The sequence below is a fragment of the Ruditapes philippinarum genome, unplaced genomic scaffold (assembly GCF_026571515.1).
Source record: "Ruditapes philippinarum isolate M1 unplaced genomic scaffold, ASM2657151v2 ctg7348_1_1_1_1, whole genome shotgun sequence".
In the NCBI taxonomy this organism is placed as follows: Eukaryota; Metazoa; Mollusca; class Bivalvia; order Venerida; family Veneridae; genus Ruditapes; species Ruditapes philippinarum.
The window spans coordinates 31547-50159 of NW_026853969.1; the positions used below are offsets into that span (position 1 = coordinate 31547).

General features: G+C 33.7%; 1 protein-coding gene across 2 annotated transcripts in view; it reads right to left on the reverse strand.

The window, feature by feature from the left end:
• Positions 1–4343: 4343 nt before the first annotated feature.
• Positions 4344–18613, reverse strand: part of LOC132738544 (alpha-catulin-like) — a 46113-nt gene continuing 31843 nt past the window's right edge. The window contains exons 12-18 of one of the 2 annotated variants that reach the window (XM_060726050.1): positions 15871–15891; positions 11692–11742; positions 10055–10179; positions 8547–8682; positions 6821–6943; positions 5446–5529; positions 4344–5248 (exon numbers count right to left, since the gene is read on the reverse strand). In XM_060726050.1, the coding sequence (XP_060582033.1) occupies positions 4838–5248; positions 5446–5529; positions 6821–6943; positions 8547–8682; positions 10055–10179; positions 11692–11742; positions 15871–15891 (951 nt within the window). In that variant the 3' untranslated portion in view covers positions 4344–4837. The remainder of the gene's footprint in view (positions 5249–5445; positions 5530–6820; positions 6944–8546; positions 8683–10054; positions 10180–11691; positions 11743–15870; positions 15892–18613) is intronic. The other variant, XM_060726051.1, reaches the window with a different exon arrangement.

The following is an 18613-nucleotide window of genomic DNA, read 5'->3' on the forward strand; positions in this document are numbered from 1 at the left end:
TATTATTACTTGAATCTTGAATTTTAATATTTTTTCTTAAATCTTAGCGCATGTTTATCAAACTTGATTTTTAAAACATATTTCAGCTCATCTGGAGGCATGTAGACAGTGTTATTGTTAAAAAATATTGACATTTTTTTTTGGCAGAAATTTTACACAAAATGCAGTACATGTACAAAAAATGTGCACAAACTAAGTTTTCATGTACAGAAAAGAAAAAAGTTTTCATGTACAGAATTGAACTTTCAGCAGCCGCATAATATTATAGTGAACATATTTGAGCTGCATCACGACAAAACCAATATAGTGCGTTTGCCTCCAGCATGGATCCAGACCAGCGCAGTCTGATCAGGATCCATGCTGTTCGCTATCAGTTCATCTATTTTAGTAGGGTTTATAAGCGAACAGCATGGATCCTGATCAGACTGCATGAATGCGCAGGCTGGTCTGGATCCTTGCTGGTCGCAAACGCACTATGTTGGTTTTGTCGTGACGCAGCTCATTTAAAATTGATTTATCTGCAGCTGATTATTTTTATATGCTAATATTTGGATATGTTTACAAAACATACATTTCACCACTGAAAATTAAACATTAAATAATGGGAGAAAAAATATATTTCAAGAAAACAGAACCTTGTAAAAATTATGCATTTCATCAACTAAAACTTTGGCAAAAGAGAAAAGTTTTGAACTGTATTTCCTATACACAACTTAATATATAGCAAAAATGTACCTGTACTAATAATACACACTCAAGGTAGGGAATATTAAATTTTGTACCAACAGGTCATATCATAAAATGTTTAAATACATGTGAAAATGAAAATGCCTTTATCAAACATTATCTATAAAAAAGAAAAAAAACAACATTTAAAATCACCATGTAAATTGATCTCATTGTTGTATAAATAACTCTAATGACATATTAAACAAAATATAAACAATTTTTAAAAAAAGCTCTCTCTTTTTCTAAAGTAAAAATCACAGACTTTTATTTCACATTATGTATGTATAATACAACAGCTGATCTCTCTGAAAAGAGAAACTAACTACAATTAATATTATATTGTTTCAATCAATCAGTCAATTAATCAATCAATCAAACAATCAATCAATTATTCAATCAACAAATCAATCAATCAAAATCAACCTTGCAGTAAATGAAAAACATCAAATCAATCAATCAAGCAAAATCAATAAATCATCAAAACCAGCCCATTAAAATCCATCAATCAATCAATTAAAAAATGTTTTCTAATTAAATTAACAAACAATTAGCATTATGATTTTAAAATAAAGATAAAGAATTTCTCAACCTCTTATTTTTTCAACAACCAATGCTGGAATTAAAGTTTTAAAATTAATATATGTACATTGTATATATTAAATACACAACTTGTATAGCGTAAGAAACATATTTTAACCTAATAGGAACCTGCTAGATTTGTGTAATGGATTTGCCCTATGACTTTGGCACGTTCCATTCAAAGTTTGAGGGATTTCAATATTGGAATACTTCAAAAAAATGACATGCAAACAGAATAGAGCCTCTTGGTCAGACTGTTCAGACTGTCCTGGCTCTAGACTAACCACTTACACATTCAAAAGGTTAAGGAGTGTAACATTATTAGATAAATTTTATAATATTCATTTTCACAAAAATTGTTATATATGTCAATGCTTCATGCCTTGAAAGAATTTGTAAAAAAAGCCTATTTTGAGTATACCCACTTTTAAACAGTTCAATTATTTAATTCAAGACCATGTAAATAATATATGTAACTTTACACTCATAGGGACAATAGCAGAAGTATTTGAAATATTTGTAAAAATGGGAACACCATGGAGATTTAAAAAAACTCAGAACTTATGTCCTAAGGTAACTGTTTAAAGTATGAATGTAAATGGTTGTAAGGTTAAAGATAACTAGAGACACTAAGTGATGGTTATATAGCTAACTAGACCTATCACTGAAGGTGATTAATACCCCCACCTGCAACGTTGACTTTATGAAAAAAAAAGTAGTCTGAAGAAAAATTTGAACACAAACTATCAACTGTGTACAAAGAAATATTTCAATTAATTGTAATCACAACTGGGGTCTTGAAATAAGCTTGCTATACACCAAGTTTGATTACAATATCTCATTCCTAACTCTACTTATTGTCCAGACACCATTTTTCTTTTTTAAGTAACACTGTAACGGTGACCTTGACCCTTGGGGTCCAAATGCAATACCAACCCAGGTCTACATATAAGCTTCCTATACACAAAATTAGATTACAATATCTCATTCCTAACTCTACTTATTGTCCGAAAACCATTTTTTCTATTTTTCCTAACGTGACCTTGACCTTGACCCCAGGGGGCCCAAATGCAATACCAACCAAGGTCTTCATATAAGCTTGCTATACCCCAAGTTTGATAAAAATATCTCATTCCTAACTCTAGTTATTGTCCAGAAACCATTTTTCTATTTTTAGTAACACTGTAACGGTGACCTTGACCCAAAGGGGTCCAAATGCAATACCAACCCAGGTCTTCATATAAGCTTGCTATACACCAAGTTTGATTACAATATCTTATTCCTAACTCTAGTTAATGTCCGGAAACCATTTTTCTAATTTTAGTAACGGTGACCTTGACCCCAGAGGGTCCAAATGCAATACCAACCAGACTTTGCACATAAGGTTGCCATATACCAAGTTTGATAACAATACCTCATTCATAACTCTAGTTATCGTCCGGAAACCATGATGTGGACCGACGGACGGACCGACCGACAAGCTGACTCCTATATACCCCCCCTAAACTTCGTTTGTGGGGGTATAAAAACTGTTTATATAGGGCCACATACCCTGTTATATGGCAAAATACAAAATGGGTACAACAGGAGTCCTTTAGTGAATGGCTATTTAATGACAAACCATATTTCATGTGAGAAATGTAATCTTAAATATACAGTACAAGTGTTGTTTTTTGTGATTTTGTAAAAAATAATAATATTTCAATCAATTTGCAGCAGTCATGTATATTGATAATATGAGCCGCATCATGACAAAACCAACATAGTGTGTTTGTAACCAGCATGGATCCAGACCAGCCTGTGCATCCGCACAGTCTAATCAGGATCCATGCTGTTCGCTTACCAACTCTATTACAAGTAGAGAAACTGATAGCGAACAGCATGGATCCTGATCAGACTGCACGGATGCGCAGGCTGATCTGGATCCATGCTGGTCGCAAACGCATTATGTTGGTTTTGTCATGACGCGGCTCATATAATGATTGTCCAATGAAAAACGAGGTTACAAAGTGCCATGTTACAGTATGCTAATTCTGACAAGACAAATTTAAATAATTATTACTGTAGGTCAGAGACAACTAAATTTAACCCTTACCTTACCATGCTAAATCTTGTCAAATCTGGATACTAGCATTCATCATGTTTTACGAGGAAAACTCAAATAAGTACTGACCAAATACAGCAAACAGTGCAGGTCATGATCAGACAGCAGGGATGGTCAGGTTGGACTTGGTCTGTACTGGTCACATGGGTAGGCTTAGGGTTAAATAAATTTTTAAACATAAATTTAAATTGTTGCTGTGAATCCGATACCTATGACATGTAGCGAAGGGCAAGAAAATGTGGGATATATTCAATTCTTATAATAATTCAAATAGCTTAAAAATTCTGGCAAAATAAGCCACACAATATTGATTAGAAAAACAGTGATTGCACAATATATGTATAACATTAAAATAATAATGCCAATCTTTATACAGGAATAATTTACAACGAGTCTGTATTGCACAACATCCAGTTATTTTAGTTTATACTGAACAGTCAAATTTAGTACGTGTATACATTCTTGCACATTTAATTCTCTCTAACCCATTTATTTATATAAAATCTATCATCATTGAAATAATTTACAACAGGTCTGTATTGCACAACATCCAGTTATTTTAGTTTATACTGAACAGTCAAATTTAGTACGTGTATACATTCTTGCACATTTAGTTCTCTCTAGCCCATTTATTTATATAAAATCTATCATCATAAAAACATCCCCAATGATATGAGCAGCTAGTAACATTTACTTACTCTTAAATATTAATGTTTTATACCAATATATGAGCCGCGTCATGACAAAACCAACATAATGGGTTTGCGACCAGCATGGATCCAGACCAGCCTGCGCATCCGCGCAGTCTGATCAGGATCCATGCTCTTCGCTTACAAATCCTATAACAAATAGAGAAACTGATAGCGAACAGCATGGATCCCGATCAGACTGCGCGGATACACAGGCTGGTCTGGATCCATGCTGGTTGCAAACCCATTATGTTGGTTTTGTCGTGACACGGCTCATATATTATAAAGTATTATTTTTTATTGTAAAAGGTGTTTCCTAGCTAAATACATATTGCATAGTGAAAAATGCAAAACTGCAGACATATTCTTGAAATGTTTAAAAATACATTAATTTTATTAAAGCACAACCTGCATTTACTTTGAAATAATGTGGTTTTGTTTCTTTGTTTTGGGGTTTTTTTTTGTTTTTTTTTGCTTTACTTGATCAAATTAAGCCAAATTTTAGTATGCCACCCATATCTTTAGGAATATTTTATGCTGAAAGTTTTTTCAGCTTACATTCCACACTACACAAATGACGCTATGCATGTGTCATCTAACTTTTTCTCCTAATAATGCAGATCTAATTAGATAATAAATTACAATATTGTTTCACAATAAAAATGCAGCTGTTTCACATAATAAAAAAAAGAAAAAAATTGCACAATTAAAATTCAGCACATTTATACATTAAATATTAGGCATCGTAACTTCCACTACTAAACATCCTGTTTGAAGAAGAGCTCATATAATCTGACTGTGAACTGTACATTGACTCCGAATCACTCCCGTGACCTCTGCTGTCATATGACCTTTGACCGTCAAATGACCTTTGACCTTCATAAGATCTCTGACTATCATTTGTCCTTGACCTATCATGGTCATATGAATATCTTTGTCCATCATAAAATTTTGACCTTTCACCATCATACAATGACCTTTGACCCTCAAGTGACCTTGACCTCTCATTGTCATATGATGACCTATAATGACCTTCAAGAGATTTTGACCTTTCACTATCATAAGATGATCTTGGATGACTTTCAAACGACCTCTGACCTCTCCAGGATAATGTTCCACCAGGTGATCTTCTGTAATCTATGTTAAACTGAAATATAAATTAACAAAATCAAGTACAAGAGGTCCAAATTGGCCTGTACAGCTTACCTGAGTAAATGGACAAGTAGATAAAATGTAAGAAACTATAACAAGATAACAAAAATAAGAAGCTTTAAGAATAAGAATTAATTATAAAAGTATTTCTGGGGTATATTGTATTGGGCCTTTCTCAAGAAGATAACATACCTTGGTAGCACAAACAAAACACACTGTAACAACTTTGGCTATTGCATTCATCAGATTTTTGGTCTCCTGGATTGCTCCATCAACCTGAAATAAACAAACATTACCTGATATTATAAAGAACTGACATTTAAAACTTTGTTACCATTGAAACATAAGTTGAACAATATTATTAATGTGTGTTATAAATCTAACATCCTTGATTTATATCAATGTTTTAAATGTCAATATATTCAACTCTTAAAATGACCTCTAAAGTTTGCAAGCGGGAAAATAACAAGAACTGTCACAGAAGACAGCGGAGCTCGACTAATTAAATACTGGATGCAGCAAGGAAGACAAAACTATGAAAGAAAAATCAATTATGATATAAATATATTTCTTCTTATGACAAGAAGTTATAGTTGTTAACATAAATTCCAAGTTAAAGGGGGAATGACTCTGGAAATAGTCACACTAGTTATGGACCTTATTTCTAGAAAATCAGGGAAGACTCCACCAACCTTCCTTTGTGCTTACTAGACAGTTTCCTCATGTTATAAAATGCTATTTAACAAATAATACATGGCCTTGAGGGCAATATGCAAGTTTACGGACTGATTGGTCAGACTGAGGAAGGTATATGGCTCGAATCGCAGCTGAGGGACATATACCTTCCGAGGTCTGACCAACCAGTCCGTAAACTTGCATTTTGCCCGAAAGGCCATGTATTATTTGTTATATTATACCGAATCTAAATCCTTTCATCCCTTTTGTTGCTGACATTTTTACTATAGACCTAAATAATTTTTTTGTTCAGTGTGTGAAATATTTCAAACCCTAGTCGGAATTATTATTATTATTTTCAAGTGATACTGCAAAAAAAATCATGCCCTTCTTTTGTTATTCAATTTTTTTAATCAAATTAAACAGGCTAAAAAAACCCGAACTTTAAGATTTAATACGACGTCATTCAGTCCATATAAGAATTATGGACCGCCCCCGGTCTGTATGCGGTTTATGGACCGGATGACGTCATATTAAATATAGAAGGACGTATGCAAATGAGGTATAATATATCCCATTATTCAACATGAAACAGTAATCCACAAGTGATTTAAAAGACAATGAAAATATTATCTCCTTGATAATCCTATAGAAAGTTACAAAGATAAATGAGCCGTGTCATGACAAAACCAACATAGTGGGTTTGCAACCAGCATGGATCCAGACCAGCCTGCGCATCCGCGCAGTCTGATCAGGATCCATGCTGTTCGCTATCAGTTTCTCTACTTGTAATAGGGTTGGTAAGCGAACAGTCTGGATCCATGCTGGTCGCAAAGGCACTATGTTGGTTTTATCCTGACACGGCTCAAATGTAAGACATCAATGAACTTACCTTGTTAAATGTAGCAGATTTACCATATGTTGAGGCTTTCAGGGTGGACAGAAGATTTTGACAGCACGTTGGTATCCTATCACCATGTAACAACAGATCATCCTTTTGCGGACACATGGGTACCTATAATTATAAGGAAAACTCCAAATCACGTACCAATTGGCAAACAATGTTACTGAACACAAAAATTTTTAATTTCTCGAATAATTATGGTTTCCTTGGACAGGGTGGAAGCACTCTGATGCCCGTACAGATTGGCAAACAACTTTTGCTGAAAATATTTTTTTTTATTCCTCGCATAATAATGGTTCCAATCTACGATAAGACCAGATTTTAAATGCTAAGTATAAATGTCAATGCCTGTCCTTCGACAGCATGGAAGAACACTGATGGTGTGCATGCGCGGAGCACAATCTCATTTAATACCATAAATAATTCGAGACGAAATAGGATATGGTTTCATGTGTTATGATGAAGAGGAGGCACTCTGTACAACAATAACCTCTTCATAACAACAAACCAGCTAAAACCAGTTCCTTATAAAGTAAAACTTCTCAATAAATTTAATTCACTTTTCTTAAAGCAGCACCACTCAACAACAATATTAATCTTTATCTCACCTAAAGAATGCCGCTCTGTTGAGATTGTACTGGTAAGTCTTTCTAATTGCTGCAGACAATAAACTGCTAACTCCTGTGTGTTGTGAGTAAGTATAACTTAACATTACCTCCTTTTATCAAGCTGCACATCTGCACTGATTTATTTGTTATTTCTCTTTTTATTGGGTTTAAAGGCACATTATGCCTCAGATACGAATAGCATTTTACTTTTTTTTTTATAAAGGGCAAGCATGAGTTTTGTAATGTTAAATTGATTTTTTTAGAGCATTTTTAAATGCTTGTTACCTGAAGAAAGTAGCACTAAATGTGAAATTATTTGTCATAAAAATGACAAAATGTAAAGAAAGTAGTATTATGAATCCCATACAAAATACTAAATCACTATAACTGTACTTATTGCCATAGTAGAAAAGATGTTTATGATTTTTTTTGGAAAATGAGGAACATTTTGATAACTATAAAAGTACACCATTGCTTTTGGATGAATGAAATAAAAGCATTTCTGGGGCATAATGGGCCTCTTACTTCATACCAACAAAGTATAGGTCATATGGCGACTTTCCTGCTTTACTGCTGGAGGAGGACCTCAGGTGCCCCTTCTGGACATTATTTTCAGACGCTAACGGGCACCTGAGTAGAACCACCGACGTTCCTTTAGCTATCTGGATAGCTTTCTTACATGAAGAATCAACAGACGCTACCGCAGCTCGAACCTATAGCGGAGAGAGGCAAGTGATTTAAAGTGAACGTCCTTAACCACAGACGCCCCTATCTGCACTGATGATTCTTTAAACAATTACAAATTTTAGAAGCAGCTTAAATATGTGTAATAAGAAACTTTTGTCTTATGTGACCAATGTAATTTCCCCCTTGATCATTTTCTCTCTATATCTTAAATGTGTTTAGTGACTTTTGCTTAACATGACCAGGAACTGCTTATTAGTCAGCTAATTTTTAAACTGTAATTTGAATTTGCCGCAGCATAGGAAGTCCCCTGTTTTGTCTGAATATATTTGTTATATAATAAATGCAGCTGAAGAAGGCCAAAAGCTATGGTAAATTCAAATTGTTTTTAATCATATATATACATACATATACATTCATACCTTATTTGAAAAATCCCTAACTGTTCTATATAACTTCTTGCCTTCTTCAGCAAAATATTCAGCTTGTACAAACAAGTCTTGTGTGGTCTTTAAAGGCCCTTCACCTCGTGTAAACAAGTACATGGAAAATGCCATACTGAAATATAAAATTATAGTGATTTTATTCTACTATAACAACTGATGCTTCTTAAACTGATAAATACTAGCATGGTTACAAAAAGAAAATTCTGGAAATACTAGCATGGTTACACAAAGAAAATTCTGGAAATACTAGCATGGTTACACAAAGAAAATTCTGGAAATACTAGCATGGTTACACAAAGAAAATTCTGGAAATACTAGCATGGTTACACAAAGAAAATTCTGGAAATACCAGCATGGTTAAACAAAGAAAATTCTGGAAATACTAGCATGGTTACACAAAGAAAATTCTGGAAATACTAGCATGGTTAGACAAAGAAAATTCTGGAAATACTAGCATGGTTACACAAAGAAAAGTCTGGAAAATTCAATAAAATACATTTAACTTTAAATGGTATTTCAAAAAAAAAAAAAAAAAAAAAAAAAGAAGTGATATTTTCCGAAAGAACAGCAATGCATAGATCCATGACCTGCCTAATTCTAATTATCAGATTTGTGGATACAATAAAAATTTCACCAAAAAATGTTTCTAAAATAAAGAACACAGGTTAAATATATTGTTATCTAAACAAAAAGTCAGAGTATGGATCTATCAATTGCTGTGAATTCCAAAGTTTCATTTGGCTATTTTCCACTGTTTAGAAATGTAGGAAAAGATCTATATTTGGCCTTCATTTTATTTAATTATATATCTTTGTTAAATCACTAATGCTTTAAAGGGTATAAATCTCTATCTTATGAAATATTAATATAAAATGTATCAACAGTAAAGTTATATTGGTTCCATTATTATATGACTGATTCCAGAAATTTTTTTAAGACAGAATGTCTCTGTTATTTAACACACATGAATATTGTACGTAAACTGAATAAAATGTTCTGGAACAAAAACATTATTTTGCTATTTTAAGCAGGTTTTTTTTTAAACGAAGATTTGTTTAAAGTTTTTACTATATAAGGCAATTTATTGCCAATTTTATTTCATACAAACATTTTGTAAGTTTTTTTTTTTTTTAAATCCGATCACTAATTTTTGCATCAGATATAAAGCTTTATATATACACTTTAAGAATGCATCATCTTACATATAAATTATTAAATATGAGCCGCGCCATGACAAAACCAACATAATGGGTTTGCGACCAGCATGGATCCAGACCAGCCTGCGCATCTGCGCAGTCTGATCAGGATCCATGCTGTTCGCTATCAGTTTCTCGACTTGTTATAAAGTATGTAAGTGAACAGCATGGATCCTGATCAGACTGCGCGGATGCGCAGGCTGGTCTGGATCCATGCTGGTCGCAAACCCATTATGTTCGTTTTGTTATGGCGCGGCTCATTTGTGTAAATCACCATACTGACATTACCTGGACATATTTTTGGCTCTTTTAACAATATCATTATCAGGCTCTTCCCACTTGTCAGTTTCCGCGTCCATCTCCGACGTTATCAGCTTCATTTCTAAACCAAGCTTCGCTATCTTAGCTTGCTCCTGTAAATCAATGATATTATTTAAGTGTGTGTGTGTGTGTGTATTTGAATTTATTTAGAATTTAATTATGTTTGATTGTGTAGGAAGCTATAAACTTACAATACACTTTCAAATCTGTTCCTGGAATCAACCAGTACTGAGCAATGAGTGTAAAGTTTCTTGCTCAAGGAAACAACGACATGACCAGGTAAGCACCTGACCAGGTAAGGGATCATTAGATTACTAGTCCGACGCGTTACCCACTCGGCCATACTCGCCACCAGTTGCCCGAACGGGATAGTCCTCCAAAAGAGTATTAGTCATTTTATATATTGCAGGATACAGAAAAGTGCCCCCCAATTCCAGCGGACAGATTAGTAGTCTCAGTTGGCCAGTCTTGGAATCAAACCCACAATGTTGAGATTACAAGTCTTGCGCTCTAACAGATTGAGCTATGGGGGCTGGCACATACATGTATTACATGTATTTTTTTTAACTTAGTTAGGTTGTGTTTTATATCACACAGACATAATACAGATAATATTGCAACTTTCAAGCTTACTGTTGAAGGAAGACACCATGTAAGCAGTTGTGCACTATTTCAGAAGCTTTCCCACATGGCAAGATTCAGATATATTTTTAAATAGGAAAAGTTCAGACATATTCTTAAATAGGCTAGGTTCACACATATTCTTAAATTGTCTAGGTTCAGACATATTCTTAAATTGGCTAGGTTCAAATGGCTAGATTCAGCTTATTTTTAAATTGGCTAAGTTCAAACATATTCTTAAATTGGCTAGGTTTTGAACATATTCTTAAATTGGATAAGTTTAGACATTTTCTTAAATTGCCTAGGCGCACACATATTCTTAAATTGGCTAGGTTCAGACATATTCTTAAATTGCCTAGGTGCACACATATTCTTAAATTGGCTAGGTTCAGACATATTCTTAAATTGCCTAGGTGCACATATATTCTTAAATTGGCTAGGTTCAGACATATTCTTAAATTGCCTAGGTGCACACATATTCTTAAATTGGCTAGGTTCAGACATATTCTTAAATTGCCTAGGTGCACACATATTCTTAAATTGGCTAGGTTCAGACATATTCTTAAATTGCCTAGGTGCACACATATTCTTAAATTGCCTAGGTGCACACATATTCTTAAATTGGCTAGGTTTGGACATATTCTTAATTTGGATAAGTTCAGACATATTCTTAATTTGGCAGGTTCAACATATTCTAAAATTGTCTAACTCCAGATATATTCTTAAATTGGCAGGTTCGGACATATTCTTAAATTGGCAAGGTTCAGACATATTCTTAAATTGGCTTGGTTCAGCATATTCTAAAATTGTCTAACTCCAGATATATTCTTAAATTGGCAGGTTCTGACATATTCTTAAATTGACAGGTTCGGATATATTCTTAAATTGGCAAGTTTGGATATATTCTTAAATTGGCAGGTTCAGATATATTCTTAAATTGGCTAGGTTCCATATTCTTAAATTGGTTATGATTAATGAATTACCTCTGCATCAAGTTTTCCTGGTCGCAATATTTTGGACGTACTTCCATGTTTCTGAAGATAAAACATAGCAATCATCATAATATCATCATAACAATCTATCATACAGCAAGACACATATATGAGCCGCGTCACGACAAAACCAACATAATGGGTTTGCGACCAGCATGGATCCAGACCAGCCTGCGCATCTGCGCAGTCTGATCAGGATCCATGCTGTTCGCTTACCAACTCTATAACAAGTAGAGAAACTGATAGCGAACAGCATGGATCCTGATCAGACTGCGCGGATGCGCAGGCTGGTCTTGATCCATGCTGGTCGCAAAACCATTATGTTGGTTTTGTCATGACGCAGCTCATATCATAAAGCAAGTTAAGATTAGACATGTATATTTTATATTCATTACTCAACATGACTAAATTGAGGACACTGAGCAAATGAAAAACTATAGCAACTCTTCCAATTCTAATTATATCCTGTATAAATACAATGAAAATGTTGCATAAATTTACACAAGAAAAATTTATACAATTTTTTTTTAAGTTGTCATGCTTCGAAAATACATTATTAGTAATTAAGATTTTTTTTGACAGGATATATGGCCCTATATAACTTATTTATATAGTAGATAGGGTTATATTGCAAACAATAGTTAATATACACTCATATAACCTATCAAAAATTCTTTGTAACAGATTTATATTACTGCAAACTTCCTATTTAGAGGAAAACAATGTGACAGCAGCCATGTATATAAAACCTTTTAATACTGCACGTTTGTAACGTCATTTTTCATTGGATAATCGTGACACTTATATAGTTTTATATACACGGTTGCTGAAGAAATCTTACTTTTTTGTCTCTAAAAATGATGCCTGCTGTATTATAAATTCGTTATAAAGATTGTTGACAGGTTATATGGCCGTATATAAATGGCTGTTTGCAATATAATCCTCGCCCAACGGCTCAGGTTATATTTACAAATAGCCGTTTATATAGGGCCATATAACCGATCAACGATCTTTATAACTTATAATATAAATGTCATAATTTTTTATCCAATGAAAAGCGATGTTACAAACGCGCAGTATTACAAGTGCGATATTATTGGCATCCTGGCTGGAACAAATGGCCTCTTTACATCATACATTTTGTTTTCAAAATGAAGCAGTTGATAAGTGGTTAAGGGGTTTATGTGTCTGCCTCTTAACCCAGAATTCCAGAGTTCAATCTATAATCGGCCAACAACCAGGTTTCCACTCTCAACAACTGTGCTTTTAAGTTCCTGATATTGGACTCAAAAATGATGAATTTAAGTTGCAAGAACTTGTTTCACATTATCTAACTGAAAAAAAAATATATGGAAATCAAACAAAGTTTAGTTAATTAACATCTGTTTCATTAATAGAATGATTTTCTTTATGTTATACAAGAACTATCTCTACGTTCACATGTGAGATTGAGCCCCCCCCCCCCCCCCAGCATGAATGATGAAGGGGGTTGATAATGAATCATGAAGATAATAAAAAAAATAATAAAATAAATACAAATTTTAATTTCTAAATAGTTAAAGTGCAGAGTGTTATAAAAGTAGGTATAATATTAAACTTATGCTGTTTAAACATGCTAGGTTGTAGCAAAATCAGTAAAAAAATGCTGGCTGACAAGGGTAAATACTTGAGGTGCCCGTGTGTCCATTTTTATCAGGTACTGGTAACGCTAAAAAGTTTAAATGTATAAATCTCTCCCTGCCATAGCCGCGTACTATGCTATTTTATATGTTTGTAAATTGAACAAAGTTTAAACAAAATCTTTCAAGCAAGGTCTAATTATTTCTAAGCTATACTATCAACATAATATCAATGTACCAACATAACTTATTATAAGTATTATATACTGACCACAAAAAACGAAAGATATTTTAGAAATAATTTTCTTAAAAATAAACTCATGCTCGCAATTTTCAAAGAAGTAAAAATTGACGTATATGTTCCAGGAAAATCTATTTCAGAATTTGACTAACTCCGGAATTTGGGTTTTTCCCACTTAATCGGTAGGTAAAAACAAACTTTTACAGTTACACCTTTAAAAATACATGCAACAGTTTGACTAATCTATTTTGACAGGAAGTGCACCATGAAGCTATAATGGAAAAAGTTTGTTTTTACCTACAGATTAGCTGGGAAAAACCCACATTTGCCGAGTGACAGAAAACATCTATTCAGCAGGTTCAAGACATATCACAAATCTACAGTATTTATGACCTTTACATTATCATAAATCTACAGTATGATTGACCTTTGACCTTTACATTATCACAAATCTGCAGTATTTAGTTTAATAAACGAACAGTATTTATGACCTTTGACCTTACAATTAGTACAAATCTATAGTATTTATGACCTTTGACCTTTACATTATCACAAATCTACAGTATTTATGACCTTTGACCTTTACATTATCACAAATCTACAGTATTTATGACCTTTGACCTTTACATTATCACAAATCTACAGTATTTATGACCTTTGACCTTTACATTATCATAAATCTACAGTATTTATGACCTTTGACCTTTACATTATCATAAATCTACAGTATTTATGACCTTTGACCTTTACATTATCACAATTTGACCTTTAAATCATCATAAATCTACAGTATTCATGACCTTTGACCTTTACATTATCACAATTTGACCTTTAAATCATCATAAATCTACAGTATTTATGACCTTTGACCTTTACATTATCGCAAACGTACAGTATTTATGACATATGACCTAAAAATTATCATATATCTACAGTATTTATGACCTTTGACCTTTACAATATCAGATATCTGCAGTATTATGACCTCTGACCTAAACATATCACAAATATGCAGTAAAAGTCTCATAAATCTACATTATTTATGACCTTTGACCTTTACATTATCACAAATCTGCAGTAGTTATGACCTTTGACCTCCTTTACACTTCGAACTTAGAGAAAACTACAAAGCAACAAATGGAAAGCTAGGGGAAAAAACAAACTGAAAAGCAACAAAAAGCAGTAAAGTAAAAAGAAACATAGAAACATTGGACAGAATATTATTAAAAACAAACATTAATATATGTATATACAGTTTGATGTAAATATGTTTGTTTGACAGTCACAGAAAATAAAATGAAATGAGACAAATTTTTGAAAACAGAAAACGGTGACATGAAAATTGTGAAACTCCGGACAAAGACTTTAAAACTTTCATATTGATGCCAATTGATATGTCAATCTTAACAGACTTTGAACTAGAAATTTCAAGGGAATAACTCAGTAAACCTTTGAAATTTCTAGATTTCATTTGAATATTGATTTTTAGACTACACTTGAAATTTTGAAATTCAAGGGGAACAAGTAGGAGACCAGCGCAGACCAAGATCAGCTGGTACTGTTCATTTTTCAGTCAGTACATATTTGGAAAATTTCCCTAAAAGTGATGAATGGTTTAGTTAATATTGAAAGAGGGACAAGTTCAATTCAAACATTTTGCCTGGTAAGGGTTAAATATTGTTATATTCTTTTTTTTAAGTGACATTATGCTCATGTTTTCATAGTAAAAGTTTAGCTAAATTGACTTAGCTTTTCAAAAGATTGACTGACATAATTGTTTTTGACCAAAAGTTTTTACTGGAAAATGTTAAGTTTGCAGTTCCCTGTATGTATGGTTACGATATGACCTAAGATTAAACTAAAGTGGCGACATGGCTAAGTGGTTAAAGCGTCAGACTAGTAATCTAATGATCGCTAGCCGCATGGGTTCAAACCCCGTAAAGGGGCAAGTCATTGTTTCCTTGAGCAAGAAACATTACACTTATTGCTCAGTACTTGTTGGTTCCAGAAACGGATTCGAACTCTATAAGTTTATAGCTTCCTACACAATCAAACCAAAAAAAAATTGTATAAAAATTGAACTAAAATAACTACTGTATAAACCAAGATTAAACTATTCCTCCCAATTTTCTAAATACTTAAAAAACACCTGTCTATTGTAATTTACTCTCATTTATTTTGTTAAAATTCAGCCAATCACATATTAAAATTCAGCCAATCACATATTAAAATTCAGCCAATCACATGATATCAATTAGCATTAATATGAAGAACAAGGAACAGAGTTTATAGTGTGTACATTTTACTTACATTTGCAACAGGTTGTGACGCCTTCAAGTTTAAAAGATAAATTTTCTCAATCATGAACTATCTAAACAGTTTACTTCCTCAATTTCTTTTATATAGATATATATATACTATCAGTCACATTAATGTCATGTGACCACATTTATTCTTGCAGGTTGTCGTTTCATTAAGAAACCCTCCATCAGTTCACCACGATATATATATTCCGTACAGCCTACAGCACTGTTTATCCAATAAACAGTGAAATAACAGGTTACACTCTCTGTAGCCAAAATAGCTGCACCCAGCTGCAATGCTTGTCTATCAACAATAATAAACAAGAGCCCGGTTTGAGCCGGGTGATGCTCCCCGAATAGGTTTTGGACACAGGAAAGTACACCTCTTGTAGTTTCAGAGTTATGTCCGTGGAAAAAGTTCAAAGTGCAATAATTCCAAAATTAGGCAAGGCTGTTACAGTTCTTTGCACTGCACTTCTAATCAATGTGATCTATCAACCTACAAAGTTTCTTGATGATATCTCTTATGATTTCCGAGTTATGTCCTGGACAATTCAAAAAGTAAAAATAAACAAAGGGCAATAACTCCAGAATTAGGCAAGGTAGAGTTATGATTCTTGTGCGCTGCACATCTACCCATTGAGATTTATCTACCTACAAAAATTCATGTTGATATCTCTTATAGTTTTACAGCTATGTCCTGGACAAGATTTTTCTAAAAGGGGAGATTATTCAAAAATAAGGCTTAACAGAGTTATGGTTCTTTTGCAGTGCACATCTATCCATTGAGATCTATTCATCTACAAAGTTTCATGTTGATACCTCTTATAGTTTTAGAGTTATGCCCCGGACAAGATTTTTCTACAAGGGGAGATAATTCAAAAACCGGGCAAATAGAGTTATGGTTCTTTGACTGACTGCACTCCCCCTCAATGCCGTCTACCACTGTATGAAGTTTCAACAAATTATCTCCAAGGGTTTTCAAGTTATGTTCCAGACAAAGTTCAAAGTATTAAAGTAAACAAAGGGCAACTCCAATATTAGGACAAAAAGAGTTATTGTTCTTATGCACTGCACATCTACCCATTGAGATCTATTCACCTACAAAGTTTCATGTTGATATCTCTTATAGTTTTAGAGTTATGCCCCGGACAAGATTTTTCTACAAGGGGAGATAATTCAAAAACCGGGCAAATAGAGTTATGGTTCTTTGACACTGCACTCCCCCTCAATGCCGTCTACCACTGTATGAAGTTTCAACAAATTATCTCCAAGGGTTTTCAAGTTATGTTCCGGACAAAGTTCAAAGTTTTAAAATAAACAAAGGGCAATAACTCCAAAATTAGGACAAAAAGAGTTATTGTTCTTATGCACTGCACATCTACCCAGTGAGATCTATTCACCTACAAAGTTTCATGTTGATATCTCTTATAGTTTTAGAGTTATGCCCCGGACAAGATTTTTCTATAAGGGGAGATAATTCAAAAACCCGGCAAAATAGAGTTATGGTTCTTTGACACTGCACTCCCCCTCGATGCCCTCTACCACTGTATGAAGTTTCAACAAATTATCTCCAAGGGTTTTCAAGTTATGTTCCGGACAAAGTTCAAAGTATAAAAATTAACAAAGGGCAATAACTCCAAAATTAGGACAAAAAGAGTTATTGTTCTTATGCACTGCACATCTACCCATTGAGATCTATTCACCTACAAAGTTTCATGTTGATATCTCTTATAGTTTTAGAGTTATGCCCCGGACAAGATTTTTCTATAAGGGGAGATAATTCAAAAACCGGGCAAAATAGAGTTATGGTTCTTTGACACTGCACTCCCCCTTGATGCCCTCTACCACTGTATGAAGTTTCAACAAATTATCTCCAAGGGTTTTCAAGTTATGCTCTGGACAAGACAACGGATGGACAGACGGACAGACGGACGGACGGACAGACGGACAAGGCGCCGACTATAGGCTCCCCCGAAATTTTTCGGGGAGCATAACAAAATATCATACATTATATGGAGATTATTTACTATGATTCTGATTCAAGCAGTTGAATATCTATGATGTCCATGTTTTGAATGTTTTTATCCATAAAGACAGCGCTAAGTGAAGCGAGAATTTCGAGAATTTCATTGGTCAGCTTCACCACTCTATTTTTGCAATGGAACCAATGAAATGTCTCGTGACTGATGCAGTAGTTCGAAGGTTTGTCAGTAAAATAACCCCTAAAAGATCATGTAGTATGTACGAAATATATACAATGGGGTAACAGATGATGTAAGAAACCAGGCATTCCTCCATGCAGTAAATTAAACACAAGTATAAACCAGATCAGGTTAAAGCCAAAAGCTAAACTTAAAAGCTGAATATGATCCACATGATGAGATGGCATTTAAAACATATGAGCCGCATCAGGACAAAACCAACATAGTGTGTTTGCGACCAGCATGGATCCAGACCAGCCTGCGCCTCCGCTGTTCGCTATTAGTTTCAGCTTTCTCTATTTGTAATAGGATTTGTTAGCGAACATCATGGATCCTGATCAGACTGCGCGGACGCGCAGGCTGGTCTTGATCCATGCTGGTCTCAAACTCATTATGTTGGTTTTGTCATGATGCGGCTCAATTATTTTATCAATTATTTTAGTAATGTGGCAACTCTCAAAACTTTTAATCTATATACATATAATCCAAACTTTTGAAAATATTTTAAATAACCGACCAGCTGTTCTCATAGTATAAAAGTTTGAA